The sequence below is a fragment of the Physeter macrocephalus genome, chromosome 1, assembly GCF_002837175.3.
Source record: "Physeter macrocephalus isolate SW-GA chromosome 1, ASM283717v5, whole genome shotgun sequence".
Taxonomy (NCBI): domain Eukaryota; kingdom Metazoa; phylum Chordata; class Mammalia; order Artiodactyla; family Physeteridae; genus Physeter; species Physeter macrocephalus.
Genome location: NC_041214.2, coordinates 78,964,140 through 78,988,278, shown reverse-complemented (window position 1 = coordinate 78,988,278; position 24,139 = coordinate 78,964,140). Strand labels below are relative to the sequence as shown.

The window sequence follows — 24,139 nt, the reverse complement described above, 5'->3', positions numbered from 1 at the left end:
CATTTCCCAGCCTAAAATAATGGTACCAGATACTGTGTGGCAAGAGCAAAGATTTAGATTTTGTGCTTTTACTCAAATCAGAATATTTTTAAATTATTACAAATATGTTTATATTTTTTGGTGATTATCTAATGCCAAGTGCTGTCATATGATTTCATTGCCCCTTTTATCTTTGTGTCACATGGCATAATGGTGAAGAACCACCCCCAGAGTTAGATTATCTGGATTTGAATCCTATATTTATCAGTTCATAGCTGCATGACCTAGGACAAGTTACTTAACTCTCTGTTCTTTAGTTTCCTCATCTTTAAAATGGGCATATTTTTATCTACCTCTTAGGGTTGTTAGGAGTAGTTAACCAGATAAGTCATGTAAGTTGCTTAGGACAGTCTGGCATGTTGTAAAGGTTAACCATTATTAATAAGGTTTTTTCAAATTGGGGGCTAGACACCTCTGAGGTGGAGGGGGCCATCCAGAGACGTATTGTCAGGGGTCAGAATAAGGTATAGCCATGTCTGGGTGCTGTTGTCCATGGTGCTGAATCATAGTTACGTAATTCCCCAAAGGACATTGCTGCTCTATAGAGTTGGTGGAAGAAGAGGCACATGACTGCCCAGAGTCTTCTATAAACTAAATCCTGGGTTCCTGAAATGAGCCAGAAAATTGATCCTCAGGCAGTCTGTAATCTAGAGATAGTATTAATAATTTTCCCAGGTCTGAAAGCCAGCACAGATGCCGGGGAAAGTATGGGCTTTGCATCAGGCAGACATGGGTTTGAATAATGGCTTAGCTGCCTGCAAGGAGTCTGATCCTAGATACAGTGGCATGATAATTCCTTGAAAGATTATTTTGAGGATTATGTTAATGTGGAGAAGGCAGTAGATTCTCAATAAATAGCAGCTATTCTTCAGATTGTTATGGGAATCAGAAAGTGGGGAGAAGGAAAAGGAAAGGAGAATTAGAGAATGGAGATGGAGGGGTAGAAGAGGGGAGGGAGGGGAGGGAGAACACAAGAGCTTCATCAGGTAGAGAATGCTCACAGGCCAGCTCACCACAAGCTCCTCCTGGCCCACAGGAACTTTCCAAGCTTAATGCGGTTTCACACACTTCTAAACTTGAGTGTTGTCTCTGCGGTGTGGTTTTGTTTTGGTTATTGTTAACACACACACAAGCACACACCACACCACTGCCACCACAATACCTGATATTTTTATAGTGCTGTCTTTTTCTAGTTCTGCCTGAGCCCCATACTTATATCTTGAGGTGTCTCTTCTGTGACTATTCCATTCCTGACACAGGGATGCTCTGTGGCATGAATAGGGCTGTCATTTTCTCACCCTCTCAGGCTTTTCTGTTTGTTGGGTTTTGCCCTTCACTTTTTGGTAGGAAACTCCTATTATCTGCTCTGTGCCCTCTCAAGATTATATATTTGGCACAAAATGTGATAGGAGGAGTATGAAACATAGATCCAGATTGTAAAGAAAGGAAAATTCCCCAGGGAATATAAATCATATCATGAGAATTTTAGGAGCTCGGCTGGATGACAGACATCTGACAATCATGGGGCTCTGGCTTCCCAATCATGTTTTCCTGCCTTGGGAAAGTGGAACTGACTTGAGAGATCCAGAATCTGTCTGCTTTAGGGCCCCCTTAAGGAGAAGGAATAGCTCCAAATAGTCCAAGCTTCTCTTCTTCTTTCTGTTCCTTACATTAATGTAAAGCAGTGCTTATAAACCGTGGCATGCATCAGAATCCCCAGGGCTCTATAAAACACAAATTGCTGGCCCACCCTGAATTTCTGTAGATCTGGGGTGGGTTCTGAGAATTTGCTTTTCTTACATGGTCCCAGTTGATGCCAGTACTGCTGGTGTGAGGACCACACTTTAAGAACCACTGATAGGGGGCTTCCCTGGTGGCACAGTGGTTGAGAATCTGCCTGCCAATGCAGGGGACAAGGGTTTGAGCCCTGGTCCAGGAAGATCCCACATGCCACAGAGCAACCAGGCCCGTGAGCCACAACTACTGAGCCTGCGCATCCAAAGCCTGTGCCCCGCAACAAGAGAGGCCGCGACAGTGAGAGAGGCCCGCACACTGCAATGAAGAGTGGCCCCCGCTCGCCGCAACTAGAGAAAGTCCTCGCACAGACACGAAGACCCAACACGGCCAAAAATAAATAAATAAATATTTTTAATGCATTCAATAAGTATAAAAATAAAATTTCTTAAAAAAAACACTGATAGGAAATTTTACTTGCTATGATACTCATAAAACATTATACAAATAATTCCTATAACAACCCTGTGAAACGTGTACTACTACTATTATTATACCCATTTAGAGAATGGGTATAATAATACACTGGCTTAATGTCACATACTAGTAAGTGGTGGAGCCAAGGTTTGAATTCTGTTTTAATTCCAATGCCAGACTGGTGCGTGGTGCTTTGGGAAGAAGGCTCCCTGACCCTGGATGTGAGTCATTTCCCCCAGGCATTAGTTTTGTGAAGGAGGCCTCCTCTCATGCTCTTATTCCTACATCAGCCCCTCAGCTCTGGAGTCCAGAATCGGACCTTGGTCCTGATGCTTATAGCCCCACTTCTTTAGCATTTCCACTGTAGCGTGCCTCTAATGGCAGCCAAGTGAACACTCTCCCACATTTTTGAGAGCAAAGGTGGCCCCAGGGCAAGAACTTTATTTTTTTCCAAAGTCTCATGTTTTACCTCAAACTTCCTGAATATTTTGCATTCTGTGCCATTCTCTGTTCATGTTTAATATAATGTAGATGTTTTTCCCCTTAAATAATATTGGCCTTCCAGGTGCATGCCATGGTTTTTCCTCTGGCTTCTAATTTACCTTCCAGTTTGAGGATGAGGATTTAGGCTCTCCATAGTTGGTTTATTGATGGTATCAGCACTTAGCACAGGACCTGGCACTTAGGTACTCAATAGGTATTCATCCAGAGGTGTTATGGTGAAAGAAAGACCATGGGCTTTGGAACTAAACAGACTTGAGTTCAAATACCAGTTCTGTCACTTCCTGATGGATGAACTTAAGAGAATCACTCTGGGGCTGTTTTTACAGCTGTAAAATGGGCATCAAAATACCTTCCTCTCAGGGGTTGGTGACTATTAACAGATGCAGTGTGCAAAGCACCAGATGTGTGATAGTCTATAAATGAAGTTTGCTGCTATGGCTTCTATTTTAATGACTTGTAGAACAGGTGAACACATAAGTGAATGAATGAGCCCACTTGAGCTGTGATGACCCTGGGATTTAAACACGCCCCAGTCTGACACTGCCTGCCTGTACCAAAGGCAGCCCCTCAAGTAGCAGGTCTCAGCTTCTCCCAGGAGACTGCATGCCTCTCCTGGCTACCAGTCCCCTGCACCTGGGCAGCTCTGTTCGGCCTGACATTTTCACACCTCCGCCAGAGCAGGGCTTCTCATGTTCACTGTGAGACCACTAATGAGATGCAGAATCCTCAAATGCAAGTCCTCTCTGAATTCTTATGGGTAGCACACAAATCCAAGGCTTCTATTTTTATGTTTGTGTAAGGACGTATATACTGGTAATTTACTAAATGAGTTATTAGGGATTACTCATATTTGCTATTCATGAAATCAAATTAGATCATTACCAAGTTCTCCAGAGGCTCTAATTGGGTTATCTGTGAAGTCAAGCTGCTTCTAAATGTTCAGCAACTACTGGCTTCTCACTCAGCCAGATGGTTCGAGAATCCTGTGACCTGGGGAAAAGTCATGTTGTTACCATTGCAATGTCAGACTTGTTTTGAGTTGGTTGTGGTGTTCAGCTACTGCTATTCTTGCTTTTTAATTAGAAATGGTAGTTCATTTAACTTCATCATTATCACATTAGTTTGTGGAGGATATTTGGTTAACCCGACAGCGTGCAGTGATACATATTTGCATCAAAGGTATTTTAGGCCTATAATTTTCCAGCTACTAGATCTTAAGACATAAGCAAGCTGCAGTTCAAGCATGAATCATGCATACTGTCTTGCTAAACAGATACATATGTAATCTGAACCCAAACATGCTTCTTTAGTTGTTTTGGTTATTTATGACTGCGTAACTAACTATCCTAAAGCGTAGTGGCTCAACCGTTATTTTATTATTCTGCATGATTCTGTGCATCCAGAACTCGGGCAGGGCTCAGCAGGGACAGCTTATCTCCACTCCACATCATGTCTACTAAAGCTGTAAAATGCAAAGTGGCTTCATGTCCGGCATCACAGCTAGAGTGGCTTACATGACTGCGTGCTGGCTGGATGGCTTGACTGGGATCTCACCACAGGGGCTTCAGGTGTCATCATCAGCTGGGTTGCTTGGTTCTCCTCCCTCTGTCTACATGGTTTCTCTGTGATCTCTCCAGCAAGGTGGCTGAACTGACATGGCAGTCCAGTGCTTCCAAGAGCACAAAAGTGGAAGCTGTCAGGCTTAAGCCTAACACTGCCACAACATCACTTCTACTGCAAGTTAAAGCAAGTCACAGGCACAGCCCAGACTCAAGGGGTAGAGGATAAAAAGGACATGAATATCAGGAGGCATGAACCATCAATGTAATAGACTATGACAAAAGTGACAGTTCATTGATTAATTCAAGCAAGTTAACCCCTAACATACTGTAAGTTAAGCCTAATAAAGTGACTATTAATAAGTTTATAGTTTATAGTTATAAATTTATGGGTAATTACTTTAATATTAAAATATATACACCAATTCACGTTTTTTATTATAAGTGATGCAGAGCTAATATTATCAATTTTACGTCAACTACTGTCTTTTGTTCCTCTCCAGTTCTTTGTTAGCACCCAGTTCTTTTTCTATTGGGAAGTGCAAACAGGTGTGGTAGGACTTTTGCTCCATGTAAATAGTCTCAGTCAAAAAAAGCTGAGAACCACTTTTCTAGTGGTCAAGAAATGAACCCAAGAAATTGAAACCTTAGAAATGGTCAGCTCTAATAACTAGAGCTACAAAGTGGGCAGAACACTGTTTCCACCCTGAAGGAGCTCAGTCTCGCAGGAAAGAGTGGGCAAGTACACTGCAGTGTGGTGAGTGCCGCAATGGAGAAAAGCCCAAGGAGCTATTGGATAGCAGAGGAGATATGTCCAGCCCCGTCCAAGCAATTAAAGGGAGTTTCTTAGAGTAGGTGATACTTGAACTGAACTCCAAAGGCTGAAGAGGAGTTGCAGAGTTGAAGAAGGATCAACAAGAGCAAAAGCCCAGAGATGGTACAGTTATCAAGATGTGACTTGTCACGAGTCTGGGAAGAGAGAGGGGTTCTAGTTTTTAGTGATTCTTCCCTTTAAAAAATATACTCATTACGGTCTTGTTATAAACAAGACGCATATAAACAAGCTCCCCCAATCTGATGCTATATTCATAAATTAATGTTTTTATGAGAGCAAAGAGGAGATGAAGAGGTGTTTGTTCCTGGATAATTGGCGATGGCTGATTCATTGGAATGAATAGAGAGACCTGGGGTGCAATTCAATACCTATTGAATTTGCCATCTTCCTTCTGACTTGTGATTTCCATGCCAGCATCTGTACAGAACAAATAGGATTTGATCCAGTATATGAAATTGCAGAGCTAGAAAATGTGTTCAAAACCATGACTCCCACCCCCTCATTTTTAGACAAGGAAACTGAGACCAGGGGAGCTGAAGCAAGTGCTAAGAGTGGCATAGCTATAGGGACGTAAAACACTCTTCTCCCACCCAAGCCTGACAATATCCAATCTGAGTGTTATTTAGAAGATCCTATTACATTTTTTTCTGTCAGCAAAGATGTTCAGGGTGGTAATAAGAAGATTGTTGGCACTGCAAAGAGCCTCCAAGAGGGAAGTGATAAGATAGGCTGCTGAAAGAGAAATGCCAAGAGATGTCAGCTGGAGCAAGCCCTCTTGTGCAGTAGCCATCATCTCTATCAAAGAGAGAAACCAGAGGGGACTGTCACGTGGGAGCATGGTCAGCAGTTACCATCTGGAGAGTCAGGCAGTGTTTCCTGATGAAAATTAAGAGTGGTGCAGTTTCACTAAGCTATTTACGAAAACAAGTGGCAGATCGGATTTGGCCTATAGGCAATAGGCCCCTGGTTTAAATAATAGCCTGGGGGTGATTATGGTATATACTCCCAAACAGCAAAGCAATTTTTTTAAGCTCAGGTTTTCTACATGTTGTCAGCCTATAGTTAACAAATAAGAAGACATGCAAAATAATTATCCTTTGGCCTAAGAAGAGGCTTTCTCAAAGTACCCATAGTATTTGGTGTCATAGTAATTTGTAGCACTGTTTGAAAATCTGCCAGTTTCCTTAAATAACAGAAGTAGGTTTATATAAGTCTTACCTACATTTAAGTTGCTATAATAGAAAACAAAATACCTGTTATGTGCCTTCCATAAATGCATCCAGTAAATGGAGAAATAAACTGGGATAAAAGCTGTTGTGAGTTATATTTGAAAAGCAAAAAAATTTATATTAATACACTTGTTATTCAATCTTGAATGTGTAAATTTAAAAAAAACAAACCTTATGCCACACCTTCAAGTTATGTAAAGGTTTATTAATACATTTCAGACAAACTTCAAAAATATGAATAAAAACACTGAATTATGTTTATTCTAAAAAAAAAAAAGAATGGTGCAGTTTCACTAAAAATAGAACTACCATATGATCCAGTAATCCCACTCCTGGGCATATATGTGGAGAAAACCATAATTCGAAAAGACACAGGCACCCCAATGTTCATTGCAGTACTATTTACAATAGCCAGGACACGGAAGCAACCTAGATGGCCATCAAAGGAGGAATGGATAAAGAAGATGTGGTACATACAATGGACTATACTTAGCCATAAAAAAGAATGTAATAATGCCATTTGCAGCAACATGGATGGACCTAGAGATTATCATACTAACTGAAGTAAGACAAATAAAGACAAATATCATATGATATCACTTATATGTGGAATCTTAAAAAAATGGTACAAATGAACTTATTTACAAAACAGAAACAGACTCACAGACTTAGAAAACAAACTTAATGGTTACCAAAGGGGAAACATGGGGGTAGGGATAAATTATGAGTTTGGGATTAACAAATACAACTACTATATATGAAATAATCAACAACGACCTACTGTATAGCACAGGGAACTTTACTCAATAGTCTGTAATAACCTATATGGGAAAAGAATCTGAAGAAGAATGGATATATGTATAAATGAATCACTTTGCTGTACACGTGAAACTAACACAACGTTGTAAATCAATATACTCTAATGTAAAATAAAATTAAAAAAAAAGAATGGTGCAGTTTCTTCCACTATGAAGCCAAGCACTGAGCTGCAATGGAACAGCAATGATAATAATAGGAGTATTTGTTTAGTTATTGCAACATATATACCTCTTTACCTTGTTACTCCTTCTCAACTTCAGGAATCTTTCCACCTGCCCTGTGCCTGCTACAGACACAGTAGCTAGCCCCATAGTTCCCTGTATATATCCATACCACTCCTCTTACCAGCTGTGTGTTAATTATCTGTTCAGGTGTCTGTCTCCCACATGGGACTGTCAGCTACTACAACAGGAAAATATAGACAATGTATGTGTTCTATGGGAATGCAGCTAGGAGAACAGCTTGGTTTGCTCAGAGTTCAAAAAAATTATAGTGGGCTTCCCTGGTGGCGCAGTGGTTGAGAGCCCGCCTGCCGATGCAGGGGACATGGGTTCGTGCCCCAGTCCGGGAAGATCCCACATGCCACAGAGCGGCTGGGCCCGTGAGCCATGGCCGCTGAGCCTGCGCGTCTGGAGCCTGTGCTCCGCAATGGGAGAGGCCACAACAGTGAGAGGCCCGCGTACCGCAGAAAAAAACCCAACAAGCTATAGTGACCTTTGTATCTGCAGCCAGACATATGAGTAGTGGTTTGTTATGGGAAGGAAGGAGTGAAGGGAATTCCAGGTAGATTAAAGGCATGGTGTGTTTGTCAGTCCCTTAACTAATGTTTATGAGGTCCTACCATGTGCCAAATACTTTGCTAGGTGCTAGGAGTACACAGTAGGTTGATTTGGCTGTAACGTGGAGCATATGGAGCAGGTCATTAGAGTAAGGATGGGGAGGTGAGCTGTACCACAGATGAAGGATCTTCTGCAACTGGCTAAAGAACCTGCCTTTAATCCTGGAAGCCAATGGAGGCCTCTGAAGGATTTTAAGCAGGTAAATGCTGGAGTCAAATTTGGTTCTAAATGAGGAGGATATCTATGAACAGATATGGAGTGATTCATGGGACATTTTGTTAAGTGAAAAAAACAATGTGCAAAAGACAACCTACAATGCGCTACCTTTTGTAGGTAAAGAAGGGGAAATAAGAAAATATCCATTTCTCAATGATGTGAAAATAAGCAGGAAGAATAAACTAGAAAACATAAGGATGGGGTGGGGAAAATATGATGAGGGGGATGGGAACAGAGTAAAGGGAATGGGGGAAAGCAAGGCTTCTCTGAAGAAGCCTTTTTATATAGTTCTGACTTTTGAAACCATGCTAAAAAAAGAATCAGTGGGAATGGAGGAAAACCCCACAGTGAAATACAAACAGGAATGAATGGGAGTGGGAAAGAACTAACTTAAGTAACTTTTGAAAATAGTCCTTTGAGGATATACAGTTGGATGAAGACAAAGGAACTATAAATAAATCTTGAACTCTATTTTTCACAGAGATGTGGCTAGCACTTCCGAAACTACTTTCTGTATATTTTCGGGTTGAGAAAATAAGCACGTTGTAAATAATGGAAACAGAGTTTGTTGGAGAAGGGAGTTTAACAATATGAAACGACAGAGTGTATGAGTATGAACTTGGGGTTTTTAACATAGATGCATGGATGGTTGGATGGATGGATGGATGGATGGACAGGAAGATAGATAAATAGCCAGAGATGAGATATGTGTGTACATGTGAATATATTTCCTAGCTCTGTCCCTGACAGGGCCTAGAAGTAGTGACACCCCAGTAGCAATGAGCATACCTAGTACCCAAACCTTGGTTTCAAAAACCATTCTCCACTAGAAAGAATCAGGGATCTTTGGGAAAATGACTGATTTCAGGACAGTACTGAGGAAGAAAAAGATTATCCTGAAATATTTTGTAGTACCAGAAAATAAAGATGTGATCAGAGAATGATAGGAATATGTCTAAAGAACAAGGAATCACCTTGAATGAGCTTGCTCTGGCCAAATCTGGGACAATTTGAAAATCAAAACAAATAACGATGGTAATGGATTATAAGCTGTTGAATAAAGTAAGAATCCATGAATATAAGTAAATATATATTATATGTAAAAGTAATACACATTCATACTTATGTATTTATTATGTATAGTTATATAAACATTTTATATATTTATAGTATATGTAGTATTTATAGTATAAAGAAAGTATAGTATAGTATAAAGAACTAAAGAAGGGAAAACTCTCCCTCACAGTAGAATCCCAACTAATATAGAAGGGAGGATGGAATTAGAAATTCACTCTCATAGTAATAATTAATCCAGGAAAGATTCATCAGTGGGTGCTAAAACTAGTGGATAAAAGTTTGATGAGTAATTACAAAATTACAGCAACCTGAAGCAGGATGAGATCAAGTTCCTAAATCTATGTTACAGCACAAAGCACCCAAATGCTGTCAGCTGATTGTCATATTGCTAAGTATTGTATTTGCAATAGGATGATAACAATAATTATTTATTGAGTGTCCATTGTGTGATAGGCATTATGCTAGGTGGGGTTTGGGGGGTTTTTTGTTTGTTTTTTGCATATATTAACTCACTCAATCCTAATACTAACTCAGATTTTTTTATTAGTTATTCCCATCTTTAAGATGAGGAAACCAAGATTCAAGAAATGAAAAAATTGTTTAAAGTCAAATAGTTACAAGAGGCAGAGTCAGGACTCAAATCCCCTGCCTTCTGACTTCAAGTTCTGTGGTATTCTATCATGTTGTGTGTCTCTGGGTCCTCTTAGAGTTCTGAGCTTCTGAAAGTGTGCAGAATGATAAGATCAGAGAGGCATTTTTAAACAAAAGCATTGGGGGGTTCCTTCTTTATCTTCACCATATTTACTAAGCATCTTGCCTCATATTTCTTGTCTAAAAATAGGGAAGGCAATGCTTAATTTACATGGTTGTTATGAGGACTAAATTAGATAATATATGTAAGGCATAGAGCACAGTATAAAATGTGTCTGGCAGCAGTGTTAATACCAGTTGCAATGCTGAATTCCCTTGTTTGGTGGAAAATGTTTCTAAAGGTCCTGCTTTTGGACTGAATTGATAATCAAAGGCCAGATCATAAAGAGCTTTGTGTTATCATGAAAAGAAGATTACCTTTTATTCTATAGGCAATAGAAACCACTGAAGAATTTTATTACTGGGAAAGATGTGATTTGGTTGGCAATTTAGAGCAGACCAAGGGGGAAGAACACAAAACCCAAGGCAGGCAGACCAGCAAGAGGCTGTTGTCAGAGACCAGGCAGATGAGGGTCTGAGTTAACAAGCCACCTGGCATCATGGAGAGGAGGGAAAACACAATGGACAGTCACACTCCCAGACTGGTGCCTGGATTTGGCAGGAGAGAAAGGGTGAGGAGCTTAGGTTCAGCCTCACGCCTCTGGCCTGAGTATTGGCTCTTCTTGGGCATGACCAGAATAAGAGGAAGGGCAGGTTGGGGGCACGGAAAGGTGCTGGTTCAGGGTAGTTTGGGACATAGAAGGGAGTCACAGTAGACAGTTGGATATGCAGATCTGGATTGAAGGGAGAGTGCAGGGCTGGAGCAGCATGCCTGGGAGTCATTGAAGCTATGGAAGTGGATGAGATCCCTGAGGGAAAGGGTGCAATGTGAGGAGAGGGCTCAGGATAGGATTGTGGAAACACCCAGTATTTAACAATAGCAAAAGAAAAAGTGGAATGAGACGGAGGAGGAAACACTTAAAAAGATAAAAGAGTTTCCAGGGGGTTGTTTTCTGCAAAGGCCAAGGCTGCATAGAGAGCAAATAAAGCAAAGAAGGCCTGAAAGGTGCCTGTTGGATTGACAACTGGGTTACTGGTTTTGACCTTAAAAATAAAACAGCCAGTTATTTTACAGCAAAAATGGGTTTATTTGGGAATAGCAGAGGAATTGCAATTCAGAACAAGCAAGCTATAGCAAATGCCATAGGCAAGTCCAAAAAAACAAAGAGGAATGTTATTTTATAGAAAAAAAGGAGGAAGTTGGGAGGGGATGTTTTGAATAAAAGTCCATTGGACAAAAGTGAGAGCTCAGGGTGATGACAGTTACTCACTGGTTGAATTGCTAGGGTAGTAGATTTCTTCTAGGCATGCAATGTACACCTTTTCCGGTTGGGGCCTGTAATTGATTATTCTTTCCTGTTGATGAGTCTTCTGTTGGGGTCTATAATTGACAGTTCCTCCTGCAATTGACATCAGTAGTACTGTGTGAGAGCTTCCCCTTTTGGCCTCCTGCCTCCACCTTAGTGAGGTTTCGCTTTATTAAGTTTGACACTGGAAACCTTGGCAAGAGCAGGTGCTAAGAAGCAGATTCCAGTTGGCCAGTGGATTAAGAAGAGAATGACATTCCCCCCCCCTCCCCCGTGGTATGTGGGATCCTATTTCTCCGACCAGAGATTGAACCCTCACCCCCTGCAGTGGAAGCACCAAGTTGTTTTTTGTTTTTTGTTTTTTTCCTCAGTACGCAGGCCTCTCACTGTTGTGGCCTCTCCTGTTGCGAAGCACAGGCTCCGGATGCGCAGGCTCAGCGGCCATGGCTCACGGGCCCAGCCGCTCTGCGGCACGTGGGATCCTCCCGGACCTGGGCACGAACCCGTGTCCCCTGCATCGGCAGGCGGACTCTCAACCACTGCGCCACCAGGGAAGCCCAAGCGCCAAGTCTTAACCACTGGACTGCCAGGGAAGCCCCGAGAATTAGACCTTTCAAGAAGAGAAACTAGAATTTGGATGCTCCCAAAGATGCAGGCATCTCACTCCCTTGCCATGCATTTCCTCCTACTGTTAGAGTGCTGACTGATGGAAGGTCTTCCTTACAGAGGATCTCCTTACAGAAGGTCTCCCTCCAGCATTTCCCCTCAGCTCTAGTTCAGCCCTCGAGGTCCACACCAACCAAGTCTATTTGCCACTGCAGAGAACTGTCCAGATCTGCCATCCCTCCACCGTTCCTCATATGCTTCAGACTCCCAGACTTGCCTTCAAGTCTCTCTACAATGGATTCTCTTTTATTAAAACTGGGCTTGTTTTTTGGTAACATTGGTCTTTATTCCTTATACTATGAGGTTGATGACTTTTCAACATTTTTTTAACCTCAACCTAGAATAAGAAATACACTTTCTATTATGATAGGTGTATACATGTATGTATCCCTGAAAGGAGATGCACTCTTATTTTCAATTCCATCTCATTCCATTGCATTCTATGCTATTGTATTATGTGTTTTTAGAATAGCACACCCCATTAAATTCACAACTCATTAAACTGATTTAATGACTGATGGTAGGACTGATAGAGCCACCATGCTAGAAGGGGCTCAAAGGAAAATATGCTAAGTTTTTGTCTGAATCCACCCCCTCCCTCCCTCTCTCAGGCTCTCCACAATGGAGGCAGCAGGCCTTCCCTTTAATCATGTTTTTATGGTTCTGAGAGGAAAGAAAACTGCTTCAGTCACTAGGATGTTAGCCAGCCTTGAGGGGAGTGGTATTTGAATTTCCAGAGTGACTCAATGACTCATAAAAGGAAGGTAAGCAGCTCTAATAGTGGAATTTAGAAATCAGTGGAGGAGAGACTGGCTTACCTTTCAAATCATGCCACATGAGCTACTGTCCTGTACTTACTCATGAGACACCTATAGCCTGAGGCATTTTCATGACTAGAGGATGCCTTTAGGTGGCCCTACTACCACCTCTCATGAGACACATTTTAAATTTTCCAGAGTTTGGGAGTATGGCTACCTCTTCATACAGATCACCTAACCCCCACTCCAGCCAGACAGCTGTCTGGACTTGTGCTTCTCTGGTCTGTATCTCCTCTTCCGAATTCCCTCAGGTGGCTTCCCCCCAACCTTGAGAACCATTGCCTCCTATAGAGCTTTCAGCAAAGAACATTTGGGGTTTTTTTTTCTTTACAAGAAAAGATGACTTATGTATTCTAACATTCTCATTCCCAATGTCTTTTCTACTCCTGCCCAGGAAAAGGAAGGATTTCTGAATTTACCGTGACTACAGATAGAAGGATGTTGCCTTAGGAATAGCAGAGGTCTTCTCTCAGCTGCTAAACAGTGTCCGCTGCTGCCATAGACACTTGGGTCCTCGAGAAATCTCCTGAAGGACTTGTCCATTGTGTACTTGCAATGAGCCAGGCCCTAGGCTGGGCCTTGGCTACAGCCTGGTGAACAAAACTCTCTCCCTAGCCTCAAGCGCGCACACCCAGGAAAGATGAGTGAAGAACGGTGGGTCTCCCTCACTCCAGAAGAATTTGGCCAACTCCAGAAATATGCAGAATGTGAGTAAATGGATTGATGCATCTGGGGTGGGATTTCCTCTTGGTTGGGGAGAGCATTATTGGAGAGCAGAGTAGTATAATCATTGCAAAGCACAGAGAATGAGATCAGCTTATACCTCCTTATAAAAACAGAATTTGTGTCTTTAAACATAAAAACACAATTACCTTTATACTCTATAAATGATACATGCTCACTCTAGAAATTTGGAATATACAGGGAAGGAAAATAAAAAGTAGGTTAAAAATCACAGCTAAACTCTGAACATTTTGGATGCATCCTGTGCATATTGCTGTACGTGGTTGAGTTCCTGAATATACTTTTCTTCTTTTCAGTCTGCATTTTTCACCTAGTGTAATATTGTAAGAATTTTCTCAGGTCATCAAAACCTCTTTATAGCAGAACTTTTGAAGGGCTGCAGGCTGCTTGGTTACAATGTTACTCAGTCATTTGCTTTAATATACTCTTGTGTTTGGACCCAATGCCTTCTTTCAGCAAGGTACGGAATTCTGATGGGTGTCTCTTTCTCAACTTTGCTCTGGAAAAACCTGGGCTTTTGCGTGGAGCTCTCGGTTTCACTAGATGCACCCAGTGCATCAAGCCACAGTGGTGGCGAGGCCCACAGCCGTGCCCGCCGCAGGCCACTCCTAATCCTGACTGGTGACAGGAGTCTGCCTGGGCTGACCGCTGCACTCTGCACACGCACAGTGCCCGTCATGGTTGTGCAACAGCACCGAATTTTGCAGAGCCCTTTGTCTGGCAGAGCCCTCAGCTGCACTGCCAACCCCCCCTCATTGTTCTAACCCTCTCCCTTCACCTTGGTCATGCTGGTGCTTTTGTAAGTCACTAGGCCTGTAGCGCATTTGACCTGCCCTACAGAGCATGCCCAGATGGTCCTCCGAATGCTTGTAGGCAGCCTGCCCCCTCCCACAGGGCAGGCAGCCCCTCCACCGGCCTGGGAGCTGGGGGCCAGGCTCATGCCAGCTCTGGCTCTTACTCTCTGTGATGTGACAGCCCTAACACCCACCCCACCCTTTAGTCCCCCATCCCCACAGCCGCACGCCCAGCCTCTGTGTCCTCTGAAAGGGTTGGACTAGATGATGTCTCCCCGTGATCCCTTCAGGCCTAACACCCCATGACTCCACATGATCCCCCTGTAGGGCTACTGGTCCGTCTCTCCTTGGTGACCTGGAGCCCGTGGCCTCTTGTCTGACTGCAGTAGGTTTAGAGAAACTCTGCAGTGTATTGACAGGGAGCAAGGAATCATCCTCCAGGGTAAACTCCATCTAATTCAGCCTACTCCATAGGTCAGCAAAGTACCAGGCCCTGTCAGGGATGAAAAAGAAGCAGAGAGATAAGGCTTCACCTGAGGAATCTGAATCTTGTTAGGGAGTCAGATATGCACTTGTGATAAAAGCAGAGAACAGGCTTAAGACAGCGGGGGAAACACCTCTGGCAGAGATGGCTAAACGGAGTGCACAAATGAGAAGGGAATTTAAAGCTGGGGGAAACTGATGTGACTGGCTTAGAACAACAGAAAGTCTCTCACAGTTCTGGACGCCAGAAGTCCAAAATCAAGGTATCGGTAAGCGTGGTTCTTTCTGAGGGCTGTGAGGGAAGGATCTGCGCCAGGCCTTTCTCCTTGGCTTAGAGAGACTCTCATCTGTATCTTTCACATGGTACTCTCCCTGTGCACGTGTCTCAGTGTCCAAATTTCCCTTTTTATCAATATATGGACACAGTCTTTTTTCTTTGTCCTTACTTTTTAAGTTTATTTTTTATTGAAGTATAGTTAATTTACAATGTTGTATTAATTTCTGCTGTACAGAAAAATGACTCAGTTATACACATATATACATTCTTTTTTGCATTCTTTTCCATTATGGTTTATCCCAGGATGTTGAATATAGTTCTGAGTGTCCTTTGTTTTATTTTTATTTTTTAAATTTTATTGACATATAGTTTATTTACGATGTTGTGCCAATTTCTGCTGTACAGCAGAGTGACTCAGTTATACACATACAGACATTCTTTTTCATATTCTTTTCCACTATGGTTTATCCCAGGATGTTGAATATAGTTCCCTGTGCTATACAGTAGGACCTTGTTATTTATCATTCTATATATAACAGTTTGTATCTACTAACCCCAAACTCCCAGTCCATCCCTTCCCCAACCCTCCTTCTCCTTGGCAACCAAAAGTCTGTTCTTAATGTCTGGACAGAGTCATTTTGGATTGGACCCACCCTATTCCAGTAAGACCTCATCTTACCAATAATTAATTACCTCTGAAATGACCCTGTTTCCAAATAAGGTCACACTCTGAGGTACCGGGGAATTAGGACTTCAGTGTATAAATTTGCAGGGGATACAACTTAACTCATAACAGAGGATTTAGCTGGATGAACTCTGTGGAGAAAAGCAGTTTAAAATGTGAGTAGTAGATGGTTGGGGGAGGGATAGAAACTGTGGAAGCAAAGGTAAAGGGGCACAAAGGGAGAAGGTCTCAATGGGGTGGAAAGGAGAGCTTCTGAGCTAGATGGAGAGAAGCAGCAAGAGGGTGGAGAGGAGGACATGGGAGGGACTTGGGTACCAGCAGGCCTTGGGCCCCGCATGTCAAGGCATGGCATTTGGACTGAGGTGGCAAAATGTAGAGCCATGAATCTGGTGGCTATGTGCAAGTTGGCCTGGATGAGGAAGCTGCCAGGGCAGGGAGGGCAGGCAGGTCCTTTGAATGAAATCTTGTCTGAGCTGAGGCACAGAGCTAAGATGGGGAATGTGGCAATGAACAAATGCTAATGTGTGGGAAATTGCTGTGGAAGTTCCTCACAACTTGTGGAACGAAAGGAAGCCAGCAAAGATACCTCAAAGCCTGAGAGTCTGTGGAAAGTGAGGACAGAGGGGTCCAAATGTGGCAAAGCAGTCAAGGAGGGAGGGGTGGAAAGAAACCTGAGTATTTGGTAGGAAATGGCTCCTCTGTGGTCTTTTTCTCCAGCGGTCAGCTTTGTCCTTCTCGGACCCCTCCTCATTTTGTCCGTGTCCCAGGACTGAATGAGGTGCTCTGGCACCATTTCTAACAGGAGAGGAAGAGAAGATACAATTCTTGGAAAATGATTAATCCTCAGAGGAAACACTGAAAAAGGCACTTCTACCAGTTTTAGATGCATTCTGGCATTCAGTCAGATTGCATTGCCATAGCAACCGCTCTTCCATAACCACAAAAACAGTAGCTTTACAGTAGCGAAATAACTGAAGTGTACAGCCTGAGAATTGAGAACTTTCTCCAGTGCAGTTCCGGGTGGGAGAGGCCAAGAATTTCAGGACAAGAGGCTTTTTGTATGTCCTGTTTAAATGTCATAAACCCTGCCACTTCTCTGGAGAGAAGCCATGTTAAAATACTCTCAGAGATTAAATATATATTTATTATATATGTATAATCAACAGTAAACTTAATGTGAATTAAGATTGTAAAGTGCTTGTCAAAAGGATATTGTGACAATTTAAGAATTTTCTGTTACAAAATAAAAACAAGTGTAAAATTTTTGAAAAGCTAAAAGATGAAATTAAAGACACTCATGATCCTATCTCCCAGTGAAAACCACAACTAGTATGTTTGTGTATAATTATAAATATCAAACTACACGTACACCTACACATATATACATATATGTATATTTAGAAAACAAACATGCTAGGCTATTTTGCATGCTGTTTTCTTCACCCTAACATTATGTTTCAGTTATCTGTCAGTATGTCCAAACAACTTCAAAACTTCATAGGTTAAAACAACCATTTTGGTTTTGTTCCCATGGTTCTGTGGCTCGGGCACCCTGCACAGGGCCCAGCAGGATGACTAGTTCCTGCTCCACAGTGTTTGGGGCTGCAGGTGGGATGCCTCACATGACCCAGCATGGCCTGTTCACTCACTCGCTGGTACCTCAGCGCTCCTCTCTGGAGCCTGTTCCTCCAAGTGCTTTCTCATCTCCCAGGGCCTCTCTGTGTGGACTGTCTTGCCAGCAGGGTAGCCTGGACTTTGTACATGTGGCTCAGGGCTCCAAGAGCATAAAAGCAGCAGCAGGCCTTTTTAACACCTGGGCTTAGAGGTGCTAGAACATAACTCTCTCCACATTCCTTTGGTCAAAGCAGTCATAGGCCTGGCCCAGATTTGATGGGGTGGAGGAATGGACTCCACATCTCTTGGGACAGGGACTCACAGCAGGGAGGAAGATTGGCAGCAGCCATCTCTGGAGACTAGCTAGCACGCAGTATGTCATGAGGTGTTCCCAAATCATCCAGTACTTTTCAGAAGCATGGTTTTTAGTGGTTACAGATATTTCTTGTGAGTACATGTACATTATTTTATTTAACCAAATCATCAATTGTGATCTTAGGATGTATTAATAGACTCATAGTTTCTAGTAAGGCAAACCGATATCCACCTTCTATCCTACCCTGATCAGACCTTTCTAGAGAACTGAATTTATTTCTGGGCACCACAGTTTCCAGTGGATATGGACAAACCAGAACTTGTTTGAGAAGTGCCAGCAGCATGGTGAGGGGCCTCACAGCCTGGATATGAAAAAATGGATGAAAATACTATGCATATTTTCTGGAAAGGGGAAGACTCAGGGAAGGGTGAGAGAGAGCTAGCTGTATTAAAATAGCTACAGTGCTCTTGTGGGGAGAAGGTGTAAAGTAAATTTCGAATGGCTTCAAGAAGTAGCCCTAGGACTAATGGGAGGAAAGCATCAGCAGAAAGACTTTAAAGTAAGGAATACTAATGGTATTAGTATTAGTAATGATCCTAATGGTCAAAGCTGTCCAAGATGGAACAGAATGGACCCCAAAGTGACTGAGTTTCCTTTCCCTAGAACTGTCTGGGCAGAGTTGGCTGTGACACTAGAGGGGAGGTTAGAGCATCAGATGTCTGGTTGATTAAATGACCTTCATTAGCCCTATCAATACTTAGTTTCTATGTTTAAACAGGTTTCTTTTCAACCTCACAGGGTGTGAGAATGTGGGGATGCCTCCTACTGACCATCCCCTAACAGCTTCAGAGAGATAATTGGCTTATTGTCCTAATCCTGTTATTTGGGGGGAGGGGATTTTTCCAGTTTTTTCCATGATTTATCAAGGACAGAAACTATCATCTTATTCATAAAGGAAAAAAGGGGGACAAAAAACCCAATAAAACATCCATATTTACTTTTAATTCTCTAAGAAGTGAAACCAAACATTTCCTACATCAGCTAGTTGTTGCTTGATTTTGTAGACTTTTTAAAGCTAGGAGAGATCTTAGCCATGATCAAGTGCAACTACTATCCATTTTACAAATGAGAACACTAAGTTCAGAAGAGCTCAGTGACTTGCCCAAGGTCACACACAAAGTCAGTGGCAGAATAAGAATTAGAACCAATGTTTTCAATTCCAGGTAAATTCAGTTTGCTTCAATTCAGTTTCAATAAATTAAACAGAAAGTACTCATTGGAGCTCAACCTTCAACCATACATTGGTAGAGAAAAATAAATATATATGTTAATTAAATTATAATAGAAAAAAAATTTTTAATAAACATGTGCCAAAGATTTTATTTAACTCATTAATTAGTGGAGGAGCCAGTAAGGAGTTAAAGTTGAGAAGTGAGGTATGGACGGACCCTGGATGGATACAGATCAAATCCATAAATTCCTACTTAGGCAATTTTGTAAACAAACATAAGGATAAGATTGCTTGGTTAGATACAAAACTGGTTACTGTCTTACAGGACAACAAATCCTAATCTTTTGGGTTATCTGTTCCACCAGACAGTTCTATACATATCTGCTGGAAAAAAATCTGTAAGTTAATGTGTAACTTCATTAAATCTGGTACATTTAATACATTTAATCAATAGTAAACAGTGAGTAGAACTAAGTACATTCACCTAGATAGTCCTTGGGTAGCCTTTATTCCATATGATGTTGAAAAGATATGCTGCCCACTTTTTTTCTTATTTCTAAGTTTTAGGTAATTTTTAAAATAATAGTGACATACAGAGAAATAGAGAAAAAACTGGGGTTTGCTTCAGTTCCCTTCTAAGGCTCTGAGATGGGACCCCCTCCCCTTTTATGCTTCTGTTCTCTATTTAGTTCTTCACAGAGGAGTCTAAAGTCTCTTTAGCCCAGAGTCCCATCTTCTTCCTTCCATAATCTTTTCATCTTAGTTACCACCAACAATCATTCTCCCGTTGAGATAGTGGGAAAGGTGTAGATAAGAAGAAGGAGGGCCCAAGGCATGGTTCCTGGGCAGGAAGGTCTCATTTAACCCCGATGCTGGTTCCCAGGTGTTGAATTCCAGCAGGTAAGCAGGGTCCTCAGTGCAGGGCAGCCCTGATGCTTTTTTCTCTTGCTGACTTTTCGTACCTGGATAAAAATTTTAAATATATTTTAAAGAGAATGAATCAGCAAATTCTGCTATTCAGAAATATATTTCAGTAGAATCAGATCAAGGCAAAGTTTTTGACTTTAAGATGTAGATAATTTATAGCTCAAAATTCAAACCTGTCAGAGAAAATGTTTAGGGCTGATTTGTAGAACAATGTAAGGCTGTAAGTAAGCTTTGTTGAAACTTTGCTATTTATATTGGCCAGTAGAGTGAGATTTAATCACATGTTCATGGATTCCTGGGCCCGTAAAGGGTCATGTCTAGTTGCTTCCATCGTGAAAGGGATAATCACAGCTGTTTCTCACCCACATCTCTTTTGGTGCGACTGGGCTTCTTTTCATTAGTGATGACTGGGACTCTGCCCACAAAGCAGCCACAGAACCTATGGATAGGGGGAGACTTCTTTGGAAATAATGGCTCTCAAATTTGAACGTGCACATGAATCTCCTGGATTCTATTAAAATGCAGATTCTGAATCAGTAGGTCTGGCTTGTTCTGAGATTCTGTGTTTCTGACAAGCTCCCAGGTGATGCTGACACTGCTGGTCCAGGGACCACATTTTTAGATGCAAGAAGGTAACTTTTCCTCCACCTATGACTGATGAGGCCAAATTATATGGAGAAAAAGTAGGAAATCTTGCTAGCAATGCAAATTTTACTTATACAAATAAGCCATACCAGCCATTCAGGTCATTTATGATGAATCAGAAAAACTTAGTATCCCAAAGAGGGTTTTCTTTATCAGCCAAAATTCCCTCTGCTTCAATGTAAAGTATTTTTCTCTTATTCTATATGTAGCACTGTGGCAGAGCCGTCACTTCCACGGGTTTCCCCAAGAAGTTAGCTTGGTGGGCCCCAGTGGTCCTCAGCCTTGGCTGCACACTGGAAATACCTGGGAGGCTTTGAACAGTTGCAATGTCCTGCCCTCATACTCCCCCATCCCTGGACCATTTAATCATCATCCGTAGGCGTGAGACCCAGGCATCAGTAGTGTTTAAAGCTCCCCAGGTGATTCCAACAGGCGGCCGAGATTGAGAACCACTGGTCTACCTTTTCTCCCTATGCCCCTGGGAATATAGGACATATGGGACAAGCATGACAAGCCAATCCCTGTTCTAGCCCTCATTTATTCCGTAAATTTTTTTTGAACATCGATTTTATGACAGGCAGTGGACTACATGCTGAGGATAAGCAGAGAACAGGAAAAGAAGGCTAACTGGGAGACTGTTTTGGTGCTTATGATGCTGGACTTCTTATACATGCTTCCCACATTCCACCCCAGGGCCCGCGACTCCTCCTGGCTGCAAACGTGGGCCTTCTGAAGCAGTGCTGCAGGCCTGGCAGCTCTGTTCTGATGTCATCCTCCAACTTTCTAGGACCCTTGGAAAACCCCATTCTTACTTTTGTGCATCTCACTGTGTTCTTGACTCCCTGAGTACTTAGAAAACTTATTCATACATCCCAGCCTTCACTGGAAAAAGGAAAATCTAGGGTTTTTTTCCCTTCGTGTGCCAACTTTCCCTTCTCCCTCTCTCTGTGTCTTTCCCTCCGTGGGTTGAGAGTCATTTATGATCCTCCCAATCTGTGGAATATGTTCCTCTAGGCTCAGCATCATGGTTTTTTTCTGTGTTGTGACAGGCAATCCTTACTAGTCAGCCACAGATACACAGGAACGTTGCTTAAGGTCTGCTCATGAAAAGTGAGGTCCATGGACCTGCATAATTGGTGTCACCTAAGCTCTTCCTTGAAATGCGGAATCTCAGGCCATGATCCAGACTTACTGAATTAGAATCTGCATTTAAACCTTATCCCCAGGCAATCCACATGCATGTTACAGTTTGAGACGATCTTAGGGAAATTTGGGATGATATTAGGGAACTTGGAGGTATAGAAAGTTATCATGTACCTTAGAATTTCACTCTCATCTGTGGGTTTTCAGATTCACTTTTTAAAATGTTGATTTATAGTTATTTCCAAGTTTAATGGTCTGACTAGTGCCAAATACTCAGGGCTCCTAACTAGAAGACAGTCCATAAACTTTGGGTCCTGGTTCAGGCAGCACAGCTGACATTCTGCTGTAAACACTGAAGCTCCTGATGTGTCTGTTTGTTCCGAGGACATCCCTGTCCCACACAAACGTGGCAGCAAAGATGCCTGTGAGGGAGATCAACTCTATGCTTTGTGACCACCTAGAGGGGTGGGATAGGGAGGGTGGGAGGGAGGGAGTCTCAAGAGGGAGGGGATATGGGGATATATGTATACATATAGCTGATTCACTTTGTTGTACAGCAGAAACTAACACAATATTGTAAAGCAGTTATACACCAATAAAGATAGTTATTGTATTTATATTTATATATATATAAGATGCCTGTGAGTAGGGCCAAATTTTCTCCTGCAAAAGGCTTTGGATTTGCTCAAACACTAGGAACAAGTGCTTGATTAAGGCCCCAGAATTCTTGGCATCAAGAAACAACTTTAGACCAAAACTTCTTAAGGCAGTTGTTATCAGTAGCAACCTTGATCACAGAAAAGAGCCTTCTAAACCTCTAATTTGGGGTAAAACTGTGTGCTGATGGTCCCATCAGGGTGGGTTAATGCAAAATGTGTCCCTACGTTGCCAAGCAGCTGAGTAAGTTGACCTGTTGGGTGGAGTCCTTTAGTGCTGTCCACTTAAACTATGGGGAATGTTAGCCAAGGACAGCAATTTTAGATTTAGCACAATTATAACCTTTTTTTCCTTTTTGCAATGATTATCCAACAAGGTCAGCAGTATCCTAATTTATTATTATTTCTAATAATAAAATCACATTATAGAACAGCAGTTCTCAACCTTGACTATACATTTGAACCCCCAGAAAGTTTTAAAATATACTGATTCCTGAGTTCCCCAAGAGATGCTGACTTAATTGGTCCGGGGTGAGGCCTGGGTTTCAATGTGTTTAGGGGTCCTCAGGTGATATTAACATGCAGTCACATTTGACAGCCATTGTCATAGAAGGAGGACCTTACCTTCTGATTAACCAGTGTTCGTGTATCCAATGACTCTAATTAGATATGTTAAAAGGAAGAGTGACCCACTCACTAGTTCTGTGCCCTTGAAAGAATCACTTAATTTCCATAACCTTCAGTTTCTCCTTCTCTAAATTAGGGGTAACTATTATATTAGGGGTTAGCTGTGGAGGTTTAAATAAAATACATAAAGTGACTAGGACAGAGCTTAGCACATAACAGGTATTCAAAATACGAGTTGCTGCAAAGAACTGTGGTCATGGCTCTGCTTTGCACACTTAGAGATGGAACTCCGTCTCCTGTGAGTCTGGAGGTGGTGTTACAGCACAGACTTGGACAGGGTGTTCTCCACCGAGGCTGTGTGCTCTTGGGCCCACACATGGTACCTGAAGTAAGATCGGGGAATGCTCTGCAGGAGCCCCTCATTGTTCTTAACTAGCATCAGACAAACAGGATGGAGCAGTGCCCACTTATTCCTCAGGGAAAGAGCAACACAGCCCAGAAATCTGTTGAGAAGAAACCTGTGATAAAGTATCAGAGGACCTCCAAGGAGAAAGTAATGGGTCTCTAGTTTGAGAATTAGATTGTTTCCCTTTTTTGAAAGGGAAAGGTGTTGATGCTACGAGCTCATAAAAGCCCATAAAACAGATTGATGTAAATGTATGGTGAGGAACACCCCTCATGGAAATCTAGGAGCCAGCAATCTCTTAGGTTGCTTTTTTCCCATTTAATTTTAGGCTAGTGGTCAAAGATTTTCAAATGAATTCCTCTGCTATTTTTTCTTTTTAAAACCTGTTTACTTGAATGTGTACATATGATGAATATATGAGTGTATGTGTTTATATGTAAAACATATATACCTATGTGTACATAAATATACATATCATACATTTAAATGTAAAGCAAGATTAGCTCAATAGCACTTGAGAATCAAAGGATTTCTGCTGGGATGAACTGTGGAATCTCTAAAATGTGTCAATAACATCAAAAATTCAAGTGACAAACAACCCAATCCAAAAATGGGCAGAAGACCTAAATAGACATTTCTCCAAAGAAGATATACAGATTGCCAACAAACACATGAAAGGGTGCTCAACATCACTAATCATTAGAGAAATGCAAATCAAAACT

At 41.9% G+C, this 24,139-nt stretch overlaps 1 protein-coding gene across 10 annotated transcripts in view; it reads left to right on the top strand.

Annotated features, from left to right (window-relative positions):
* DGKG (diacylglycerol kinase gamma) overlaps positions 1 to 24,139 on the top strand; it is a 201,980-nt gene that overhangs the window by 24,119 nt on the left and 153,722 nt on the right. For 8 of the 10 annotated variants that reach the window (XR_003680567.2, XM_028491932.2, XM_028491924.2 and 5 more), the window contains one exon: positions 13,264 to 13,576. Coding sequence is in view for 9 of the 10 variants with exons in the window: in XM_028491932.2 (XP_028347733.1) it covers positions 13,510 to 13,576 (67 nt within the window). In the remaining variant the exon portion in view is untranslated. Of the gene's footprint in view, positions 1 to 13,263; positions 13,577 to 24,139 lie in introns of those variants that run through there. The other 2 variants (XM_024124289.3, XM_028491928.2) reach the window with 1 other exon arrangement.